The sequence below is a fragment of the Indicator indicator genome, chromosome 11 (genome assembly GCF_027791375.1).
Source record: "Indicator indicator isolate 239-I01 chromosome 11, UM_Iind_1.1, whole genome shotgun sequence".
NCBI lineage: Eukaryota > Metazoa > Chordata > Aves > Piciformes > Indicatoridae > Indicator > Indicator indicator.
In genome coordinates, this window is record NC_072020.1 from 15,309,986 (window position 1) to 15,329,925 (window position 19,940).

The following is a 19,940-nucleotide window of genomic DNA, read 5'->3' on the forward strand; positions in this document are numbered from 1 at the left end:
ATTCTACCAAGTTTTTATTGTGTCTTTTTTTTCACTGCAGTGAAATGTAAAATTTTGGTGGAAGCCAAGTTAAGAGCAAGCTAGCTGAATAAAAGCCTTAATAAGTTTTGTTCTCTAAAAATAGTGGAACAAGTGGCTTGTAGTTATGTGAACCTGGTGAAATTTAAGAATTACTTAATCAACTTGTTATCTTTTGAATAGTAATCTTTTAAAACTGTATTTTCTAACAGAGAATTCTTGAACTGGAAAGCTCTCTGACAAAGTATTCGCAAGATGACAGAAAGCAGTCGGAGGAATTAAGTACTCTGATGGAGTCTGAAAAAAAGCAGCACAATAAGGAAATCAATGACATGGTTGAAAAACACAAGAAAGAGTTGGAGAACCTGAAACAGCAGCAGGAAGAGCTTTGGACAGAAAAACTTGAAATCTTAAAGCAACAACAAGTTAGGGAGATAGAAAAAATGAGAGAGAAACAAGAACAAGAGATAGATACGATCTTGAAAGAGAAAGAAACAGCTTTCCGTGCACACATAGAAGAGATGAATGAAAAAACATTGGAAAAACTTGATGTGAAACAAACAGAATTAGAAGCACTGTCTTCTGAGCTGTCAGAAGCACTAAAAATACGTCATGATTTAGAACAAGAGCTCTCAGAATTGAATAGTAAATTGTGCAAAACAAAGCAGGAATTGGAAGGGAAGTTGGAAGAAGAAAGGAAGCAACACAATGAAAAGGTTGAAATGATGTTAAAAGAGCACGAAATGTCTATTCAGGGTGTTGAGAAGGTTCTCAAAGAGGAACTCAATAAACTCAAGCAATCATTGGAGGAGAAAGACAGACATCTGGAGGAGCTAAAAGCACATGAACAGAAACTAAAGGAATCTGCAGGAAGATCTGAAGCTGAACTTGTCCAAGTGTCTGCAAAGCTAGAGGAGCTTTCAGAGTCTCATAGCAATACTTCCAATGAACAGGCAAAGGTTTATGAAGAGGAATTAGCAAAGCTGCATCAAAAGCTAACAGATCTTGAAGGTGAAAAATTACAGCTTAATGAGCAACTAGAAAGAACTGAATGCCAGCTGAATGAAGTGAAGAATGATTTAGAGGCATCCATCTCTCAGATAAATGATCTGAAGCAACATTTACAAGAGCAAAGCAATGAAAATACACAAAAGGTAACTTCTTTAACACAACAACATGAATGTCAACTGGAGGATCTAAAAAGAGAGGCTGATGAGACAAAGAGAAGTCTAACTGATAAGGAAAATGAAATTGAACACATGAAGAACTTACAGAACAAGCAAGTGGAAGAACTTAATCAGAAACTGTTAGCTGCAGAGGAGAGAATTAGTGCTTTACAGGGAGAGTATGATAGTAAACTGAAACGTCAGGAGAACAAAATGGAGAAAATTAAACAGAAATCAAAAGATATGCAGGAAAGCTTCAAAAAGAAACTTGCTGAGCAGGAAGCTAAACTAAAAAAAGAGCTTGAAAACAAGCAGTTAGAGTTCAGTCAGAAAGAGAGTGAATTCAATGCTAAAATGTTAGAAATGGCACATGCCAGTTCAGCTGGAATCAACGATGCTGTGTCAAAACTGGAATCTAATCAGAAGGAGCAACTAGAGAGTCTTGCTGAAGCTCATAGAAGGGAACTGGAAGAAATTACCCAGAGTTGGGAGAAGAAACTCAATCAGCAGATTGAAGAACTCCAGGAAAAACATGAAATGGAATTGCAAGAGAAAGAGCAGGAAGTTGGAGACCTTAAACAGCAGCTCGCCACCTTCAGTGCTGAGAAGGAGGGCTCCAGAAGCGAAATAACCCGACTGAAGGAAGAACAAGCAAAAAAAGAGGAGCTCCTGAGGGAACTGCAAGAAGAACTAAAGCAGTCAGTGGCTAAGGCGAATTCTTTGTCAGATAGGGAAAGTGACATGAAAACACAGTTGAAAAAAGTGGAAAGCGATCTTAATCAGTCCCTGAAAGAGCAGACTGAACTTCAGGAGCAGCTCAGTAAACAGAAAGCAGTTGAAGAAAAGGACAAAGCCAAAATTACTGAGTTGGCTGGTACACTGAAAACACTTGAAGAGAAACTCCAAACTGTGCAGTCTTCTCAGCATAAAGATCATGAGAATTATGAGAGAAAAATAGAGGCAATTCAGCTAAAAGAAAATGAGTTTAAAAGCCAGTTGGGAGCACTTGCAGCCCAGTTAGATAATTACAGTAGGAATGCTGAAACTTTATTGCAAACAAAAAGTGATGAATTAATTGAAAAATGTAATGAAAAACTTGGCCTAGTAACATGTAAAATCACAGATTGTGAGCAGCGAACTGCAAAACTTAAAGAAGCAATATTAATTAAAATGAGTAAGATCCCTGAGCTAGAAGCTCAGCTTAGAGAAGTAACGGAGCACCATTCTGCTGCAAGTGCTTCTTTGCAGAAGTCAATGCAACAGCTGCAAGAGAAGGACGATTTAATTATGTCCATGAGAACTGACATTGAAGGACTTCTAACAGAAAAGGAACAATTGCAAAAAGAAGGAGGACATCAGCAGCAAGCAGCATCAGAAAAGGAAAGTTGCATAACACAGCTGAAGAAAGAGTTGTCTGAAAATATCAATGCTGTCACCTCAATGAGGGAGGAACTCCAGGAAAAACAATCTGAGATCTCTGCTCTCAACAAAACAATTCATGATCTTAATGTTAGGCTTGAAGGAACAGTAAGTTTAACAGAGAAGGAAGCAGCCATGTCTCTGTTAAGCAAGCAACATCAAGAGGAGCGGTTGCAGTTGTTAAACCAGGTTCAGGAGTTGTCATCCAGAGTTGAGACACTGAGTCAAGAAAAAGCATCAGCTCTTGAGCAGGTAGATCATTGCAGGGCCAAGCTGTCAGAGTGGAAGACAAAAGCACAAACCAAGTTTACACAAAATCATGATACTATTAAAGATTTGCAGAGCAAGCTTGAATTAAGCAATATTGAATCCAATCAAAAAGATGAAGAGTTAAATAAACTGAAGGAGCAGCTGGCTAAGCAAAGTAAGAATCTTGATAGTTTAAAAAGTGATCTGGAACAAAAGCAAAACCAGAAGGAAAAGCAAGAAAGTGAGTTAACTGATAAGTTAAAAAACCAAGCAGCAAGGATTTTTGAACTAGAAGAAAACATTGCTGAGAAAACTTCAGAAAATGTTTCCTTGATGGAGGAACTTAAAAAGTACAGTGAACAGAAGGACACAGAGCAAAAAGAAATAGCTCAGCAACTTCAGCAGGCAGAAAAGGTGGCTTTTGAAAAGGACAATAGATTTAAGGAGGCTGAAGAGAAAGTGGCTAGTCTTGAGAAGCAAATAGGTTCACTGAAAGTGGAATTTGAAGCAAAGGAGAAGGAATTTGGTCAATTCAAGTCAGAGATGCTTAAAAGGAAAGAGGAAGAAATGAAAGAATTGGAAGATAGACTGAATGCAGAGAACAGCACTAAGCTGGCAGACCTGAAAAAGAAGGCAGAGCAGAAAATTGGTTCCATTAAAAAACAATTGATGTCCCAGATGGAAGAAAAGGAACAACGATTTAAGCAGGATAAAGAAAATCAGTTAAGAGACTTGGAACAAAAAGTGCAGGAGAGAGAGGCCAAAATTGAGTCCTTAGAAGGAAAAATTAAGCTAACAAGAGATCCTGCAGAACTGGAGAAAGAAATGCTGCAAAAAGTAGAAAGTGTAAAAGCTGCTGTTGAACAAGAAAAGAAAAGTATGCTCGAGAGCGTCCAACAGTCATATGAAGAGAAAATGCGTGTGCTACAGAAGGGCTTAACTGAGAGAGATGAATTACTGCAGAAGTATGAAAAGGAACAACAAGAGACTAATGACTCGTGTCTCCAACTGCAAAACAAACAGGAAGAACTCCTTAAAAAACTAGAATGTGTGGAGAAGAGCCATCAGGAGGAGCAGAGTAGATCTGAAAGCCTCAGGAAAGAACTGGAGGAGCAAACCAAAAAATACTCCTTGTTAGCAGATGAGCATGCACATTGTGGCGGTGATTCAGCAAGCAGTAGAGAAGAGTTAAAAGCTAAAGAACAAAAGCATCTTGATATGGAGAATGTAATTGGAGATTTTCAGAAAAAATTGCAGGAAAAGGAGGCTGTCAGTCACACTTTAGAACAGAAGATAAAAGAGTTGGAAAATAGTCTAGTGAAGGAAAAAGAAGCACATAAGGTTGAGATGGAAGATATGACTTTCAGGTATGAAGAAAAGCTAACAAGTTTACAGCAGCAGTTGGATGAAAGAAATGACAGCCTCAAAGCTTTTGAGGGAAATGCTGAAGAAAAGGCTAAGTCTGATTTAGAGCTGCAGAAGTTGCTAGGTGATATGCAAAACCAGCAGAAGGACCTGCAGTGTAAACTGGAAGAGACTGAAAGGGAGAAACAGAAACTACGGAAAGAAGTCAATAACCTTCAGAAGGACTTGCGTGCTCTGCGGAAAGAACATCAACAGGAGCTTGACATAGTAAAAAAGGAGTCCTTAGAAGAAATGCAGCAGAAAATCAGGTAAATTCTTTGTTCCTGGTCTCGTTGCCATTTCTTTGCTTTATCTTTAACCACTAACCTCAGGAATACTTCTACAGGGCTCAGTTTGTAACAGTAAAATAATGACTGGTATTTTTGTGTCATTTTCTGAATAGAGAAACAGCAAAGAAAACTACTTGAAGTAGCACTTCATAAAACACTCTTTGAGTCACCAGTTGTGAAAGTGGTTTGTCTTTTGGTAAAGTAACACCACTTTTGATTTACTTTACCAGTGGTCACTTTCAGCATTGCCAGAAGTTAAATTTATTTCTGGTTTCCTCAAACAGGAATCAAATATTTAATAAAATTTATTACTGAAGGCTTCATGTTCAAACAATACCAAGAGTTGTTGATATGTACCGCACAAAAGTGTGCTGTAGTGCTCAGCACTCAAATGGTTTTTCAAGCAAGGAATTCCCTAAAAATTCTGCTTTTACACAGCACCTTCCTTACTTGCTCAGCAAAACCATTCCTTACTTCATCTTTCTCAGAGAGCAAAAATTCCCTGTCCTTTGGTAAGGTTCAGTTCTGGGTTGTTTTTTAAATGAAACACCTACAATGTCCAGGTGAATTCGTTTGAAGAGGAACAAGAAACCTCCCTGAATCCCATAGAATTCATACACTTGAAAACCATCCCATTCTAAAATAGTTCTGGAGAAACTCCCAGATCTCCTACCTTGCTAAACTGTTCTCACATTCTCTTTAAACTTTTTATTACCTCACTGTATTTTTTTGGACATTTTTTTAACAGATGTGAACAAGAAGACATAGAGTTAAAGCACAACTCCACCTTAAAGCAGTTAATGAGAGAGTTCAATACTCAGCTGGCTCAAAAAGAGAGAGAATTGGAAATGGCAGTGAAAGAGACGATCAGTAAGTGAAATACTGTTCTAACTGTAATCAGCAAAATATCCAGAAAAACAAATCTTCAGATGTTTTGGGGAAGGGGTTTTACCCAAAATTCTGATCAAGACCATGTGTTTTATGGTTGGCTAGGGAATTCAGGGGAAGTAGATCTCTTGCTCAGGAAATAACATATAAATGTTACTTACAGCACAATTAGGGAGATGCATATGTAGCTTTTACCCTACATAGCCATAGGTACCAAAAAAAGAGAGCACATCACTAAGTTTTTATTGTAATACAACTTAGGCTTCAGGATTTGAAACCTTTAATGCTCCATTGTCAACTGTACGACACTGAAGGGTGGTGCCTTTCGCAGAAGTTTGGATCCATCTGGGAATCAGGATGACATTTTCTTAGCCTTGTCTTGCAGACTTCATTTTCTGTAATCACTATCAGATACCATGTAAATATGATGGCTGATTGCTATGCCTTAGTTATAACTAGAGTACAGCATATTTCAGCTTCTGTCTGTCATTTGCCACTTTAGTGTAAGCTGGAGGTTGAATAAGTGAGCAGAAGGCATGTTTGTTTTAACTCCACAGTTACTGGATGTAACCCTACAAGTGAGGGATTTCTAATGATTTCAGATGTTTCAGAATAGGCATTAGAACTACTTGATAAATATTGGTTGTGGTCTTAACTTCTAGATAAAAGTTCCAACATCAGGTAGAAAAAAAAATTACTCCAGATACCGAAGTAACAATCAACAAATAACAAACATCAGAATCAAGTGGCATAATTAGCACTGACAGCGTGAAAAATGAATTTTCATGACAAGTTTTCTTTATAGATGCCTTTCACGGTTGTCTTTGAGCTTTTTTAATCCTGTTGTGACATAATTTAACAAAATCAATGTGCTTTTATAAAATATGCCTATCTATCTTTTTTTCTAGGTAAAGCCCAGGAGGTAGAAACTGAATTGATAGAAAATCATCACATAGAGACAACACAGTTGCATAAAAAAATTGCTGAAAAAGATGATGATCTAAAAAGAACTGTGAAAAAATATGAAGAAATCCTTGAGGTATCTTCCTGAAAAGCAATGTGATTATATACATTTCAAAATAACTTTTTTTTTTTCTTTTTTTTCAAGAATCATAGAATGGTAGGGGGCAGAAGGAACCTCTGGAGATCATCTACTCCAACCTCCTAGCTAAAGCACGTTTGCATAGAGCAGGTTGGGTTTTGAAAGTCTCCAGAGAAGGAGAATCCTCAGGCTCTCTGGGCAGCATAAATGCATGGTTGCATGAATGGCAGCAAAAGATTGCATGGTTTTCAGTGCTAGACATCATACTGGGATGCAGGCTTTAATTTTGCTAATTTTAATCCTCTTTGCACAAGTAACGTAGTGTCATAGAGTGTCCCTTGAATAGAGTCAGTAGTAATAAATCTAAGTGGTCTTCTGTTTCTTTATGCTCAATTACCAGCCCAAGTAGTTGTGTACTGGGCATGACTGTTTCATACTAAAATCTGCAGTCTTGGAGCCAGGTTGGTGTGTTCCACTTCAGTTTTTTGACTTCTAGAAAGTTGGAGATCGCAAGGTGTTAAATTTAGAGTCTTTCCTTTTGTTTCCTAATTTAGAAAAAAAATGCATAATAGAAGCCACTGAGATTTCTATTTATTTCTTTATTACCATAGCTGTAAATTCTACATTTCTGGAGGATTTATATTTCTCTTACCCAAATGTGCAGTGTGTTTCCCTTCAGGTCTGTAGTTAGAGGTCCTAACAGGTCTGTGTTTTGAAATCCTGCAGAAGTGCTGTGATTTGAAGTCCTGTCTTCTGATACAGTCAGTCTGTACATGTGTCAGAAATGGGCATACTGTATGCAATGTATGATCTTGAAGGTTTAAGCTAATTATTCAACTGGAGGACATGAACACTTTTTGCATCTCATTAATGATGGCAGTGACAGTTGCCTGGAACTACAATAAGCTGTAATTTGATATTTAACATTTCAGAATACATGTTTCTTCTTTAGGTGATGGTTTAGGTGTAAATGTTTTGAGGTTTGTTTTAGGGAATAGAAAAATAAGTTTACAGAATTTGTTACTTTTTTTCCTGAGAGAGTGTTGCAAGCATCTCAAAAGTGAAGAAATATTTATGTTAAATTGAGTGTATGTTATACTCACTGAGAACTCTGACAGAAATCTAAATATATGCATCAGCAGATCTTATAGGTTCAGTTTAGTCTAAAGTGTTGCCAGTTAGTGCCCCAGTTCTAGCTGACTTGGCTCATGACAGGTTTGAGAAATTTCTCATCCAGGTATTTTCACAGAGGGGTTTGTCTGTCAGAAATGGTAAGAAGATGCAACAAAAATAATACCAATTGCAAGAATGAATTTTGCTCATATAACTTTATAGTTCAGTTGCATTTTATATGTGGTTAATGATGCTAAAAATCAGTCTGACTTGATTTGAGTGTTTATCCTCAAAGACAAGCAAGAATCATTGAGTCTGTTACAATTGATATGATTTATCTGTGAAGTGCTCTCCTGGTATTTCTCTTGCTTCACCTGATGTTTTCCTATCTTTCATAAAAACTTTTAGCATGGAAGAGTTCATGAAAGTCTCTCTAATTAGAGGGCTCATAAATCAGCATAGCCTGTAATTTGAGGCCTAAGTTGTGGTTTGTTTTTTTTTTTTTTTTTAACTGATGTATATAATTAGAGAAAAATTGAATATTGTGCTCCAACTAACTTATTTTAAGCCTATTTATGAGCTAAAAAAAAAAATCTAACTTCAGGTGTGTATTCTTTCATTTGTCATAATTCCACCCATGTGAATATAGGATAGATCTCGTGGTTAAGATTTGGGAAATTAAAATTTTATTGAAGTCTTAGTCTATAACTGTAATTAAATCCAAATAGCATGCAGTTTATTTTCAGAGCATGCCAGATGCTGTATGGAGCAATAAGTTCTTATTTTAAATACAGAGTTTGTGGCATGTTGGGAGCCTGCGTGATCTCTAATTATTGCAAATTTTAAACTACAGTCTCTGTTCAGGGACTTATAAAAAATAATGGCTCACAGGTAGGTCCCTTTTACAGAAGTGTCATTTGAAATTCTATTCTACATTTCAACTGCCTTCCATGACTAAGAATGATCACAGGATGTTAGGAGTTGGAAGGGGCCTCTGGAGATCTTCAAGTCTAAACCCCCCTGTTAGAGGAGGACCATAGAATCTAGCATAGGTCACACCGGAATGCATCCAGATGGGTCTGGAAGTCTCCAGAGAAGGAGACTCCACAGCCTCTCTGGGGAGCCTGTTCCAGTGCTCTGTTACCCTTACAGTCAAGAACTTCTTCCTCATGGTGAGGTAGAACTTCCTGTGCTGCAGTTTACATCCAATGCCCCTTGTCCTATCACAGTGTGCAAGTGAGAAGAGGCTGTCCCTTCCTTGCTGATACCCAGCTCTCAGATATTTATATACATTTATTAGATCCCCTCTCAGTCTTCTCTCCAGACTAAAAAGCCCGAGGTCCCTCAGCCTTTTCTCGTAAGTGCTCCAGTCCCTTACTCATCCTTGTAGCCCTCTGCTGGACTGTATCAAGTAGATCCCTGTCCCTCTTGATCTGTGAAGCCCAGAACTCCAGGTGGGGCCTCACCAGGGCAGAGGGGAGGAGGAGGAGAACCTCCCTCGATCTGCTGGGCACACTCCTCTTAATGCACCCCAGAATACCATTTGCCTTCTTGGCCACAGGGGCACATTGCTGTCCCATGGACAACTTGTCCACCAGGATTCCCAGGTCCTTTTCCATGGGGCTGCTCTCTAGCAAATCACCTCCCTAACCTGTACTGGTACAGTTTATTATTCCTTCCCAGGTGCACTTATCCTTGTTGAGCCTCATTAGGTTCCTCTTTGCCCAGCTTTCCAGTCTGTCCATGTCTCACTGAATGATGTGCATGCAATTTTATTAGTTTATTCCATTAGTCTAGAAATGGTAAGATTCTTTATGTAAAGAAAAAAAAAAAAAAAACAACCCAAAAAACAACGAACAATTCCAAAACCCAAAATAATCACCACTCTACCCCCCCAAACAAAGAAAACCAACAAAATCCCCAAAGGAGTTAAAATAAAAGCAGCTGTACATGCCAGGTATAGATGGTTTTAACTAGGGGAATATAACCATGTAATAAAAAATCCTAGAAAAGATTGTTGATATATTTTTGAGGACACAGAAAAATCATGTGAATGAATAAAACACAACACTATTTGGAGGCTCTGCTGTTTGAGCAAAGTTCTTAGTGAAGATGGATGTTTTTAAAGCTTCTAGGATGTAAAATTTGCTTGGGTACTGTGACTTCCCATTCTCTTAAGTTATTTTTTGAGGAGGTTGCTTTGTTTCTTTTTGGTAGTGATTTTTGGTTCGAGGGGCTGTATGGGGAGGGTGTTCTGTTCTTAACTAGGAACTCCTTAAAAGGTGGTTTTACAGGGAAATAATTTTCCTAGTTATGGCATGCCCTAAATCTGTTAAGCCTGGACCATCTTTTGAGTTCTGTGCATACTTTTTCCAGTGAATATTCTGTACCATTATAGTTTATACTCCTAAAATCTTGAATAGAACACAGTTTTGATCACCAGTTCTGTTCTTGATGATTAATTGTGGCAATTTGATCTGAAGTACTACTGCATAGCAGAGTGGGCAGCTCTCTGCCCTGCATGATTAGCATGAGTGAAAGTTGAGTTTCAGTTCAGTTCAGCAGTGTAGACATGCACCCTGGAGTGCTGTTAACTGAGCTCCCAAGCATGGTATCTCACAAAAAGGCCAGAGGGGACACAATTTTAAAAAAAAATTAATCTAGGATGTCTGTGTTTCTGAAAATGTGTTTTAAACTGCTTTAAGAACATCTTTGTGAGAGTGAGGGAGGAAAAAAATCTAAATCCTTGTGACTTCCAGACTATAGGAAGTAACCCTGGATTATCAGGTGTCCCTTTCATGAGGGTTCTATAAGCAAGCACAGCCTCCCCAGTAATACACTTGCTGGATTATTTTCAAATGCTGGTTTGCTGCCAAATAGGAACAGTTTTTTTTTTTTTTGTAGTTTTCAAAAAACCTGCAATCCTAACGATGCAATCTTAATAGTTGAAGGCTGCAAAGTCTTGTTAAGTTCCTGTGTTTGTTTCTTGCTCTTTTCAGAGAGTTATTGAGGCTGGAATAGACCTCTGAAATCACCAAGTCCAGCCTATGACCTAACACCACCACACTGACTAGACCATCTCATATATGTTTTTCTGTAGTCTTGTAGTGTAACTCCTCTTTCTACTGAATTTTAAGCATGTTCTTTCCTGATTTCTCTGATTCTTGATTTCTCTGTCCACTATAGTTAAGGTTTTGAGTGGTTTGATGATTAATTGCGTAATTTTTTTCCCTGCATTTTGAAGGCTCGTGAGGAAGAGATGACAGCAAAAGTTTATGAGTTGCAAGCACAGCTAGAAGACTTGCAGAAGGAATACAAACAAAGGATAGCAGAAGAGGAAAGTTGGAACAGTGAAAAAGTGAGCTGGCATTGCCATTTGTTTGTGTATCTTTAGGTGTGAAATGCTTAGTCTCCATAAAATTCTATAGTTTACTCTTAACTGAATTTTATTTTTATATCCGGTCTTTGCTTTCCTATGCAGTTCCTTTTCTTTTAGATGTTCATTTCTTCAACAGTGAACCTCTTCAGACTCTGCAGTATCTGACACTACCTTTTTTAATGGTATGTTAAAAAGTCCAGGTGTATAACCTGGAGTTGTACCCATGATTAGTAAAGCTTTATTTTCCTTAGAGTTGGAACATTGAGAGAGAGAAATTTTAGCTTAGAATGGTTTCTGTACTTCATAAACACTGCTATCTTTGGAAAAGGTAGAGCTGATGAAGCTTTTAAGCTGAAGGTATTTTTTGATGGAAGTTCACTATTCCAAATGCAGCTTGGAGAACTGAAGGAAGAGATACAATATTGTGGATACTATTAAGAGTAGTTGGGATTTTCTGGCATATGCTTCATACTCATTCAAATACCATTTATCTTCAATATGCATCTTGTAAGGATTTGTAAATACCAGATTCTTGAGGTTTTGTTAATGATAATTTTCTTACAGAATCCAATGAGAGAATTTCAATACAAATTTTAGGTACTGCCAACACAAATAAGTTAAACTCTATGGGACTGCTTATTTTTGAGTGTATTTGTGATGTGGGAATTTCAGTATTTCTCATCTTCAGTTCACACTCTATCAGAACCAGATGACTGACATTTCTTCCCCCCCCCCTTTTTTTTAACCTATGTTCAGTCCTTGATATATTTAAGTTTTGCATATGTTCTAATAATTTTTTTTTCCCCTCTGTTCCAGGTCACAATAATGGAACTTCAGGTATGTCGCAAATTTTATCGATTTCACTCTCTAAATTCTGTTTCTCTTGATTTTACTCTCTAAATTCTGTTTCACAGCAGTTTGAAAGTAGAAGTACTGCTTAAGTTGGGATGTTAAAAGAAAACTTTCATTGGAAAGATAACCTGTGATATATCAAGCAGTTTCTTGATGATTTCCATATGTGGCTGTTCTTTCAGGCACAGCTAGCACAGAAGACAACACTAGTCAATAATTCCAAACTGAAAGAGCAGGAGTTCAAAGAGCAGGTAAGGGTGCTGTTTGAACAAGTAAAAGTTATCCATTTGCAGTATTAAGAGGTTTGCTCTTTTCAGGTGATGGTGGAGCACATGATCACACAGGTACTATGGAAATAATAGCACATAAACTACTTTTGGCTCATACACTTGCTCTCAGAAGATCTGTGCATGTTTCAAAGTACTCCTTTAGCCCAGGAATGAAAATACCACATGCTCGTGATTCAGGTTAGCAACACATTTGCACGGTGAAAAATGGAGCAATGCACTTTATTAAACGATGGATCTTTTCTTTTTCTCAAGTAAAACTCTTGTGAGGTTACGTACAATTTTTGTATTTTCTTTTTGCCATATGCATGTGTGTGTATGTAGAATATTCTTGTATGTATGTACACTGTATACACATTTCCTTAGGTAGTTTAGGGATAGTTTTTCATGTTTTCCTTCCTTAAAAAACAAATGTATTTTGCTTTTTTTGAGATGATGCTTAGCTGAAAACCAGTTCCTGAAAGGAGCCTACAAAAAGGCCGAAAAGGGACTGTTCACAAATGCCTGTAGTGATACAATGAAGGGCAGTAGTTTGAAATTAGAGAAGAGTAGATTTAGATTGGATATTAGGAGCAAGTTCTTTACCACGAGGATGGTGGAACACTGGAACAGGTTGCCCAGGGGAGGTAGTTGAGGCCCCATCACTGTAGATAATCAAGTTCAGACTCAACAAGGTTCTGGGCAGTCTGATCGAGTGGAGGATGTTCCTGCTGACCACAGGGAAGTTGGACTAGATGACCTTTGGAGGTCCCTTCCAACCCAAACAATTCTGTGATCTTTTTTAGCTGTTTAGGAACACTGCTTATCTTTTTGACTGTTCTCTGCTTAGATTCATGTACTGGAAGATCGGCTGAAAAATTACGAGAAGAATATGTATGTGACTTCAGTTGGAGCACCATACAGAGGTAAGCACAGCTTCCTGCCAGCCAGCACCCCCAGGTCCCTTTCTGTGTTGGCTGCTGCTCTGCCCCAGGTTGAGAATGTGGTGTTTGTTTTTTTCAGTGTCATGCCAGTGGTGAAACACAGGTTTGTATGAGTGACTCTCAGTATAAATATTCTCTTCTTTTTTTTTTTTTTTTACACAGATGGGAACCTTCACCACACTGATGTTTCCCTCTTTGGGGAGCCTACTGAGTTTGAATACTTGAGGAAAGTGCTATTTGAATATATGATGGGCCGTGAGACAAAGGTATGGGCAGTTTAACGTCCTTGCTGCATAGATTTGAAGTGCCCTGTTTGTTACACCCTGTTGATTACTGACACAGGATTTGAAAAGCTTTCATGTTTGGTTGGTTGGTTTGTTTTCCAAATAAGCACAATCCATATCTTAAAAACCTTGTCAGGATGCCAAAATGACTGTCAGGGAAAGGGGGGTTGTCACATCTCTCACCTATGTCCCTGTGAAGACAAAAACCTTTGTAGATAAATACGGTTTTAGTAGCAGAAGTCATAGAATCATAGAATCAAGAAGGCTGGAAGAGACCTCAAAGATCATCGACTCCAACCTGTCACTCTAAACCTCATGCCTATCTAAAGCATGGCACCAAGTGCCACGTCCAATCCCCTCTTGAACACCTCCAGGGATGGTGACTCCACCACCTCCCTGGGCAGCACATTCCAATGGCCAACCACTCTCTCTGTGAAGAACTTTCTCCTCACCTCCAGCCTAAACCTCCCCTGGCGCAGCTTGAGACTGTGTCCTCTTGTTCTGCTGCTGGTTGCCTGGGAGAAGAGACCAAACCCCTCCTGGCTACAACCTCCCTTCAGGTAGTTGTAGACAGCAATGAGGTCTCCCCTGAGCCTCCTCTTCTCCAGGCTAAACAGTCCCAGCTCCCTCAGCCTCTCCTCATAGGGCTTGTGCTCAAGGCCTCTCACCAGCCTCGTTGCCCTTCTCTGGACATGCTCCAGCAATTCAACATCTTTCCTAAACTGAGGGTCCCAGAACTGGACACAGTACTCAAGGTGTGGCCTAACCAGTGCTGTGTACAGGGGTACAATGACCTCCCTGCTCCTGCTGGCCACACTATTCCTGATGCAGGCCAGGATGCCATTGGCTCTCTTGGCCATCTGGGCACACTGCTGACTCATGTTCAGGTGGCTGTCAACCAGTACCCCCAGGTCCCTTTCCACCTGGCTGCTCTCCAGCCACTCTGACCCCAGCCTGTAGCTCTGCATGGGGTTGTTGTGGCCAAAGTGCAGCACCCGGCACTTGGATTTGTTGAATGCCATCATGTTGGACTCTGCCCATCTGTCCAGCCTGTCAAGGTCCCTCTGCAGAGCCCTTCTACCTTCTAACAGCTCAACACCTGCTCCCAGCTTGGTGTCATCTGCAAATTTACTGATGATGGACTCAATCCCCTCATCCAGATCATCGATAAAGATATTGAACAGGATGGGGCCCAGTTGTCAGTCAAGCTTAAAGCACTGTGAAGCTGAACATTAGGAAAAGTGCTCTTTTGATGTCATCTTGACACGAATATAATAAGTAGTAGTTGGATTAAATAATAGCTTGTTTCTAGCTCTGGGGATGGCGAAATATTTCGTTAATTATTGTTTAAAGATGTTTTAAAGGGCTTCCAAATCTATATATGCTCTCTAGATAGTATTAATTTACTATTAAAAGTAGTGAAAAACTGCACAGTAGACTTCCTGTTGCATGCTGCAAGCTTGTGAAATTATTCCCAAATTGGAATTTTACTAGCTTGTAACAACACTGATGCTTAGAGATTGACCAGGTTCAAAAGAGGTATGTCAGAACACAAACATTTTTCTTGGACAATAAATGCTCTGTGGATGATTTTTTTTTTCTTATTTGTTTTGTTGGAGTTTTTTAGGTTTTGGTTTTCTTGGGGGTTTTTGTGGTTTTTTTCTCCTCCCTGGAGACCTTCCATTCTTTGTTGCCCTGTTTTCAACTTGGACTGTGATTAATCAGAGATTTTATATAGTTTTCTATGTTAATTAGCTTTGTTCTCCTTGTGCTCGGTACATAAAAGATCTTGGTCTGTGCAGGACATCTTGTGGGATTCCTTTTTCTCTCTCCTTTTATCCCATTTTTCACTTTGATATTAAATCCCTTTTTATTAAAAACACAAATCCCTGATCCAAAACCCCAGAATCATTAGCTACCTTGTGTTCACAAGCCTGTGGCTCATTGGATGACTCTGCTACTTCAACAACAAACAACAGAAATCACTGAAGAAAAATAGCTACATAACTGAATTTTGTGATTTTTGAACTGACAGAAGAAAAAATGCTAAAAACCAGGTCAACCATGTTTCAGCTTCAAATAAGTCTTGAGGCAGCTGCAGATGACTGTTGCAGACAGCTGATGCAGGTAGCAAATTTATGTTAAGAAAACCACATTTGAAACCTCTTTCATTAAGACTAGTTCCTACCGATCCTCCAAACATTGGATGCCTCAAAACTTTATAAATTTGTGATAAAAAATGTTTCCTTATTAGCAGTGATCTACTAAAATTTGCCATTCATTTCTTCAGTAACATCAACAAACTGTAATTGACTTTCTGTGCTCTCCCAATTGCTTTGATTAAAATCTGTGTGAATAAATAATCCAATGGAAAGCCACAAGGATGATTAGGGGACTTGAGCATCTCCCCTGTGAAGAGAGACTGAGATCCCTGGGGCTGTTTGGTCTTGAGAAGAGAAGACTGAGAGGGGATTTCATAAATGTGTATAAATATCTGAGGGGTGGGTGTCAAGTGGAGGCGGCCAGGCTCTCTTCAGTGGGTCACAGTGATAAGGCAAGGAACAGTGGGTTCAAACTTGAACATAGAAGATTTCACCTCAACATGAGGAGAAACTTCTTTACAGTGAGAGTGACAGAGCACTGGAATAGGCTGCCCAGGGGGGTTGTGGAGTCTCCTTCTCTGGAGACTTTCAAAACCCACCTGGATGTGTTCCTCTGTAACATAAGTGATCCTGCTCTGGCAGGGGGGTTGGACCTGATGATCTCTTGAAGTCCCTTCCAACCTCTGATATACTGTGATACTGTGTAAATAGATACAATGAATTTCTGTGTATGCATTTGTAGACATATATATGTATTTATTTGCCCTGGAGATTTTTGTATTTAATCAGAGGATGTCATTCCAACATTGTCTGCACACTGGCTCCTAAAGAGGAGATGAATATTGGGAGGAGAAAGAATAAATTACAAATCAGTACAATAAATTGTAAAGGCAAATGCAAAGATATGATAAATAAAAAAGGCAAACGCAAAGATACAATAAACTGAGAACTTTGCAAATGCAAAGATGCTTTTTTTTCCACTTTTACTTCAAAAAGTAATTTGAAGCCATCTTCCTCGTGGTTTTCTTTCAACCATTAGATGTGTTGCTGGAGGAAATGGATCTTAGTGTCTTCTTTCACAGAGATTGTATCATATCATCTTAAATTTACTGAACTGTGTCTTGAAATTCGGTTTCATCCTGCTACACTGACTGGAAAACCATGAGCAATGACAATGTGATTGATATTTTCTAATTCTAAGTGTGTTAGTAGTGTTTGTAGTAGTATGCTCTCTTAATCACAGAATAGTAGGTGTTGCAAGGGACTTCTGAAGATCAACTAGTCCAAACTCCTTGCCACAGCAGGCTCATGCAGAGCAAGAATTCAAGTTTTTGAGCATAGATACCCTAGAGCTTACATTGTATTATAGCAGCTGCAGTTTGTGACAGTGTGAAATGGAGATTCTTCATGGTTTTCATATAATTCACACAGTTTGTCTTCCATACATGATGTGAAATGTAGTTATACCTTACTCGTTTATCTGTTTTCCATTAATATTACCATAACTAGCATCCAGTATTTTTAAATGCATTTTAAAACATTATGAAGCATTTAAGTGCGTATGAAATCACTTATTGATGACTTACTTCTTAGACAATGGCCAAGGTTATAACAACAGTGCTGAAGTTCCCAGCAGATCAGACTCAGAAGATACTAGAACGAGAAGATGCTCGACCATTGGTAAGTTATCTAACTAAAACAGCTTTATGAAAGAGATTAGGTTGCAAGAATAATGGATTAGACACTTTAGCTCTCCTTTTTCCTTGTGTCCACGTTAGAGAAAAGTTTTCTCCCCCTCTCTCTCTTTTTCAGTGGAATGTCAAATTCCAGCTGTAGGTTTGCGGCTTTAGCAAAAATAAAGGGAAAAAACACAAACGTTTTCTTCAGTAGTACTTCCCATTATTGGTTAAACTGTACTTCTGATTGCTATGGGTGCAACAGAACAAAGCACATTCAGTCATCCCAACTGTTCTGCAGAGCAATTTTCTAAGAAAAAACCCCAAATAATCTGACAGAAAAATCTACATTTCTTAAATTCAGAAGTTTCTGTGGAATCGTACCAGTTCTCATAAAAATGTGTCAAAAGAAATTGTTCGTCCCTGGGATAAAATTTCTGGCAAAACCAAAAGCCATTTTGCCTGTGAAATACAACACTGATTAGCTCAATCACCTGGGATATGTGTTTGAAGTGGGATGTGTACATTTTTATCTTGAGTGTCCTAACAACGTTGCATTTGGGGGGGGATTTTTTTTCATGTGTGTGTGTTTGTGTTTAAGAGCCTGCTTTATTTTTGAACTGAAAAACCATCAAAATATGTCAGGTTCTCCCTAGGTCATGACAGATCAAAGTAAAAGTTTTAAACACCTTAGTTCTGTTTGGTTGGTTTTTATCCCTGTTTAAATACACTTCTGATTATGTGACGATTGCTTTCTATTTGCCAGTTGATCTGTTTACCAGAAAGGTGAATTTAGGTTTGAGAAACAGACCCAAAAGAAGAATATGTGACCCTAAAATTCTGTTTGCTATTACTGTTACTATTTTATGTATTGGAGCTAGCTTTTATTAAGATAGAAACTGCAGTCATAGTTTTCTTTCCATTGTTCCTGAGGCAAACACTGTGATCCCTCTCTTTGTGGATCAGTTTAGTAAAATATTTAGGAGAGGAAGAACTGCATTCTGTTTCTCTCTCTGGCCTTCGTTATATATTTATTTAGCACTTTCAGAAACAGAATAAGATAAAAAATTGAATGTTTTAACATCTCAGTTGAAGTGTAGTTACCTTAAAGTACCTTTCTACCATTTCTATAATCTGCTTGTGGTATCAAATCTGAGAAAAGTGTTAAATACTTAAACATTTTCCTGCACACTTAGTATGTATGAGAGTGTCTTGCAATCTTAAATATTTAAAATATTTCTAGAATGATATAAATGTTGATAATACTGCAGCTCCAGTAAGTATCATGCATCCTAAATACGATTTTTTTCTTAATGCTCTCTTTCTTTGACCTTCAAGTAGAAAGCTGGTGCATTTAAAATGTTTTATTTTTTGCTCCTTTGTTTGTGGGAGGTTGTTGGTTGATTGGTTGTGGGTTTGTTTTGGCAAGCTAGAGAAATATTTAGCAAATATTTTGTGTCCTCTGTTAGCTATAAGGGAGGTTAGAGAGATGGACCTCATTTTGCAGTCCTTTCATCTTTTTGATGCATGAAACCTGCTCTTTGTAAAAGACATGTTCACAATTTCTGATAATAAATAAACCTGTAACTTGGATTCATCCAGCCAGTTTTGATCCTTGGGATTCAAGGTCATAGGTACTGAATTTTGGGCAGAACATACAAAAAGGTTTTGTGCAGGCTGCCAGTGCTTTGATTAAAGATATCTCTATTCAAAGAGCTTCATGTCCTGATCAAAAACTCCTTGCGTTTCACAAGCAGCCCTTTCTTGGCTCAGACCTTGCCCCTAAATTTTCTCCTTTCCAAATCCATGGAGATTAAATTAGACATCTAATGGAAACTGAAATACCAGGGCATATTCTGGAGGATATAGTAATTGGTTTACCTTCACTTTATAAGATACTGTTTGTTTACTGAAACACAAATTATCTTTTGGGGTGAGTCCCAGAATTACAAAATAATTCTGTTTAGGACTAAAAAAAATGGAAGGGTCTTCATAAATTATTCTGTCAAGAAATATGCTTGGGGAGGATGTTGTATTTTATTTATTGATATTTAATAGCATGGCAGATGTGTTTTCTCCACACTTAACATTAGAGTTATAACTGGTATTTGAAGATAAACTGTATTTAGATCTCATGAGCAATAAAGTTCTAGACTACAACATGAATGAGTATTTTTAACAAAGCTTGGTTGCTTCTGTGTTTTACTTTATGACTAAAACATCTATAACTTTAATGTGTAAATTGTTAATTAACTGTACTACTGGAAAAGAGTAAGTGTGTGTAGTACTAAGTACCTGTGAGTAATTATTTGCTCTCTTAGTGGATATATGCTTAGTGCTTAGGTCAATAGTGTCTCCTTCAATATGTCTCTTTCACTAATGTAGCTCTTATTATGTAGTTATTGTCATCTAACTGCAGCAGTAAGGAGCAGATGTCCCCAAAGGTCTTATCTACAGTACTAACAAAATAGTCCAATAAGCTGTTTTCTTCCTGGCTTTGTAGTTTGCCTCACCTCGCAGTGGTATCTTCTGAACATTCCATCAGTCTGTGCTTAGTTAGCATGTGGGTGAGTGAAGCCTAATACATACTTGTTTTATTTGCATGTGCATGTTCTACTATGAGATTTATCATTCTGCCTTTTTTTTTCTTCCCCATGCCTGCTTTTGTTTGTTAGAATAAATATTTCTTTTGTTCTGTATCTGTATGATAAACTTTGCTGGACTTTGAATCATGTTTTGCTTTACAAAGCCAAGTTTGAAAATGGTAAATATTGATCCAAACCAAATCATTCTGAGTTATAAGCATAACTTGAAATGTTGATTGAGCTACAGAAATCTCAGTTGTAGA

The 19,940-nt window shown here is 38.1% G+C and overlaps 1 protein-coding gene across 1 annotated transcript in view; it reads left to right on the top strand.

The window, feature by feature from the left end:
• GOLGA4 (golgin A4) overlaps positions 1-19,625 on the top strand; it is a 57,070-nt gene extending 37,445 nt beyond the window's left edge. Inside the window, exons 16-27 of the mRNA XM_054385241.1 lie at positions 231-2,358; positions 2,392-2,393; positions 2,433-4,525; positions 5,295-5,416; positions 6,343-6,473; positions 10,834-10,947; positions 11,785-11,805; positions 12,003-12,071; positions 12,937-13,012; positions 13,193-13,296; positions 17,010-17,096; positions 19,596-19,625. Of these exons, the coding sequence (XP_054241216.1) occupies positions 231-2,358; positions 2,392-2,393; positions 2,433-4,525; positions 5,295-5,416; positions 6,343-6,473; positions 10,834-10,947; positions 11,785-11,805; positions 12,003-12,071; positions 12,937-13,012; positions 13,193-13,296; positions 17,010-17,096; positions 19,596-19,625 (4,977 nt within the window). The remainder of the gene's footprint in view (positions 1-230; positions 2,359-2,391; positions 2,394-2,432; positions 4,526-5,294; positions 5,417-6,342; positions 6,474-10,833; positions 10,948-11,784; positions 11,806-12,002; positions 12,072-12,936; positions 13,013-13,192; positions 13,297-17,009; positions 17,097-19,595) is intronic.
• Positions 19,626-19,940: the final 315 nt, after the last annotated feature.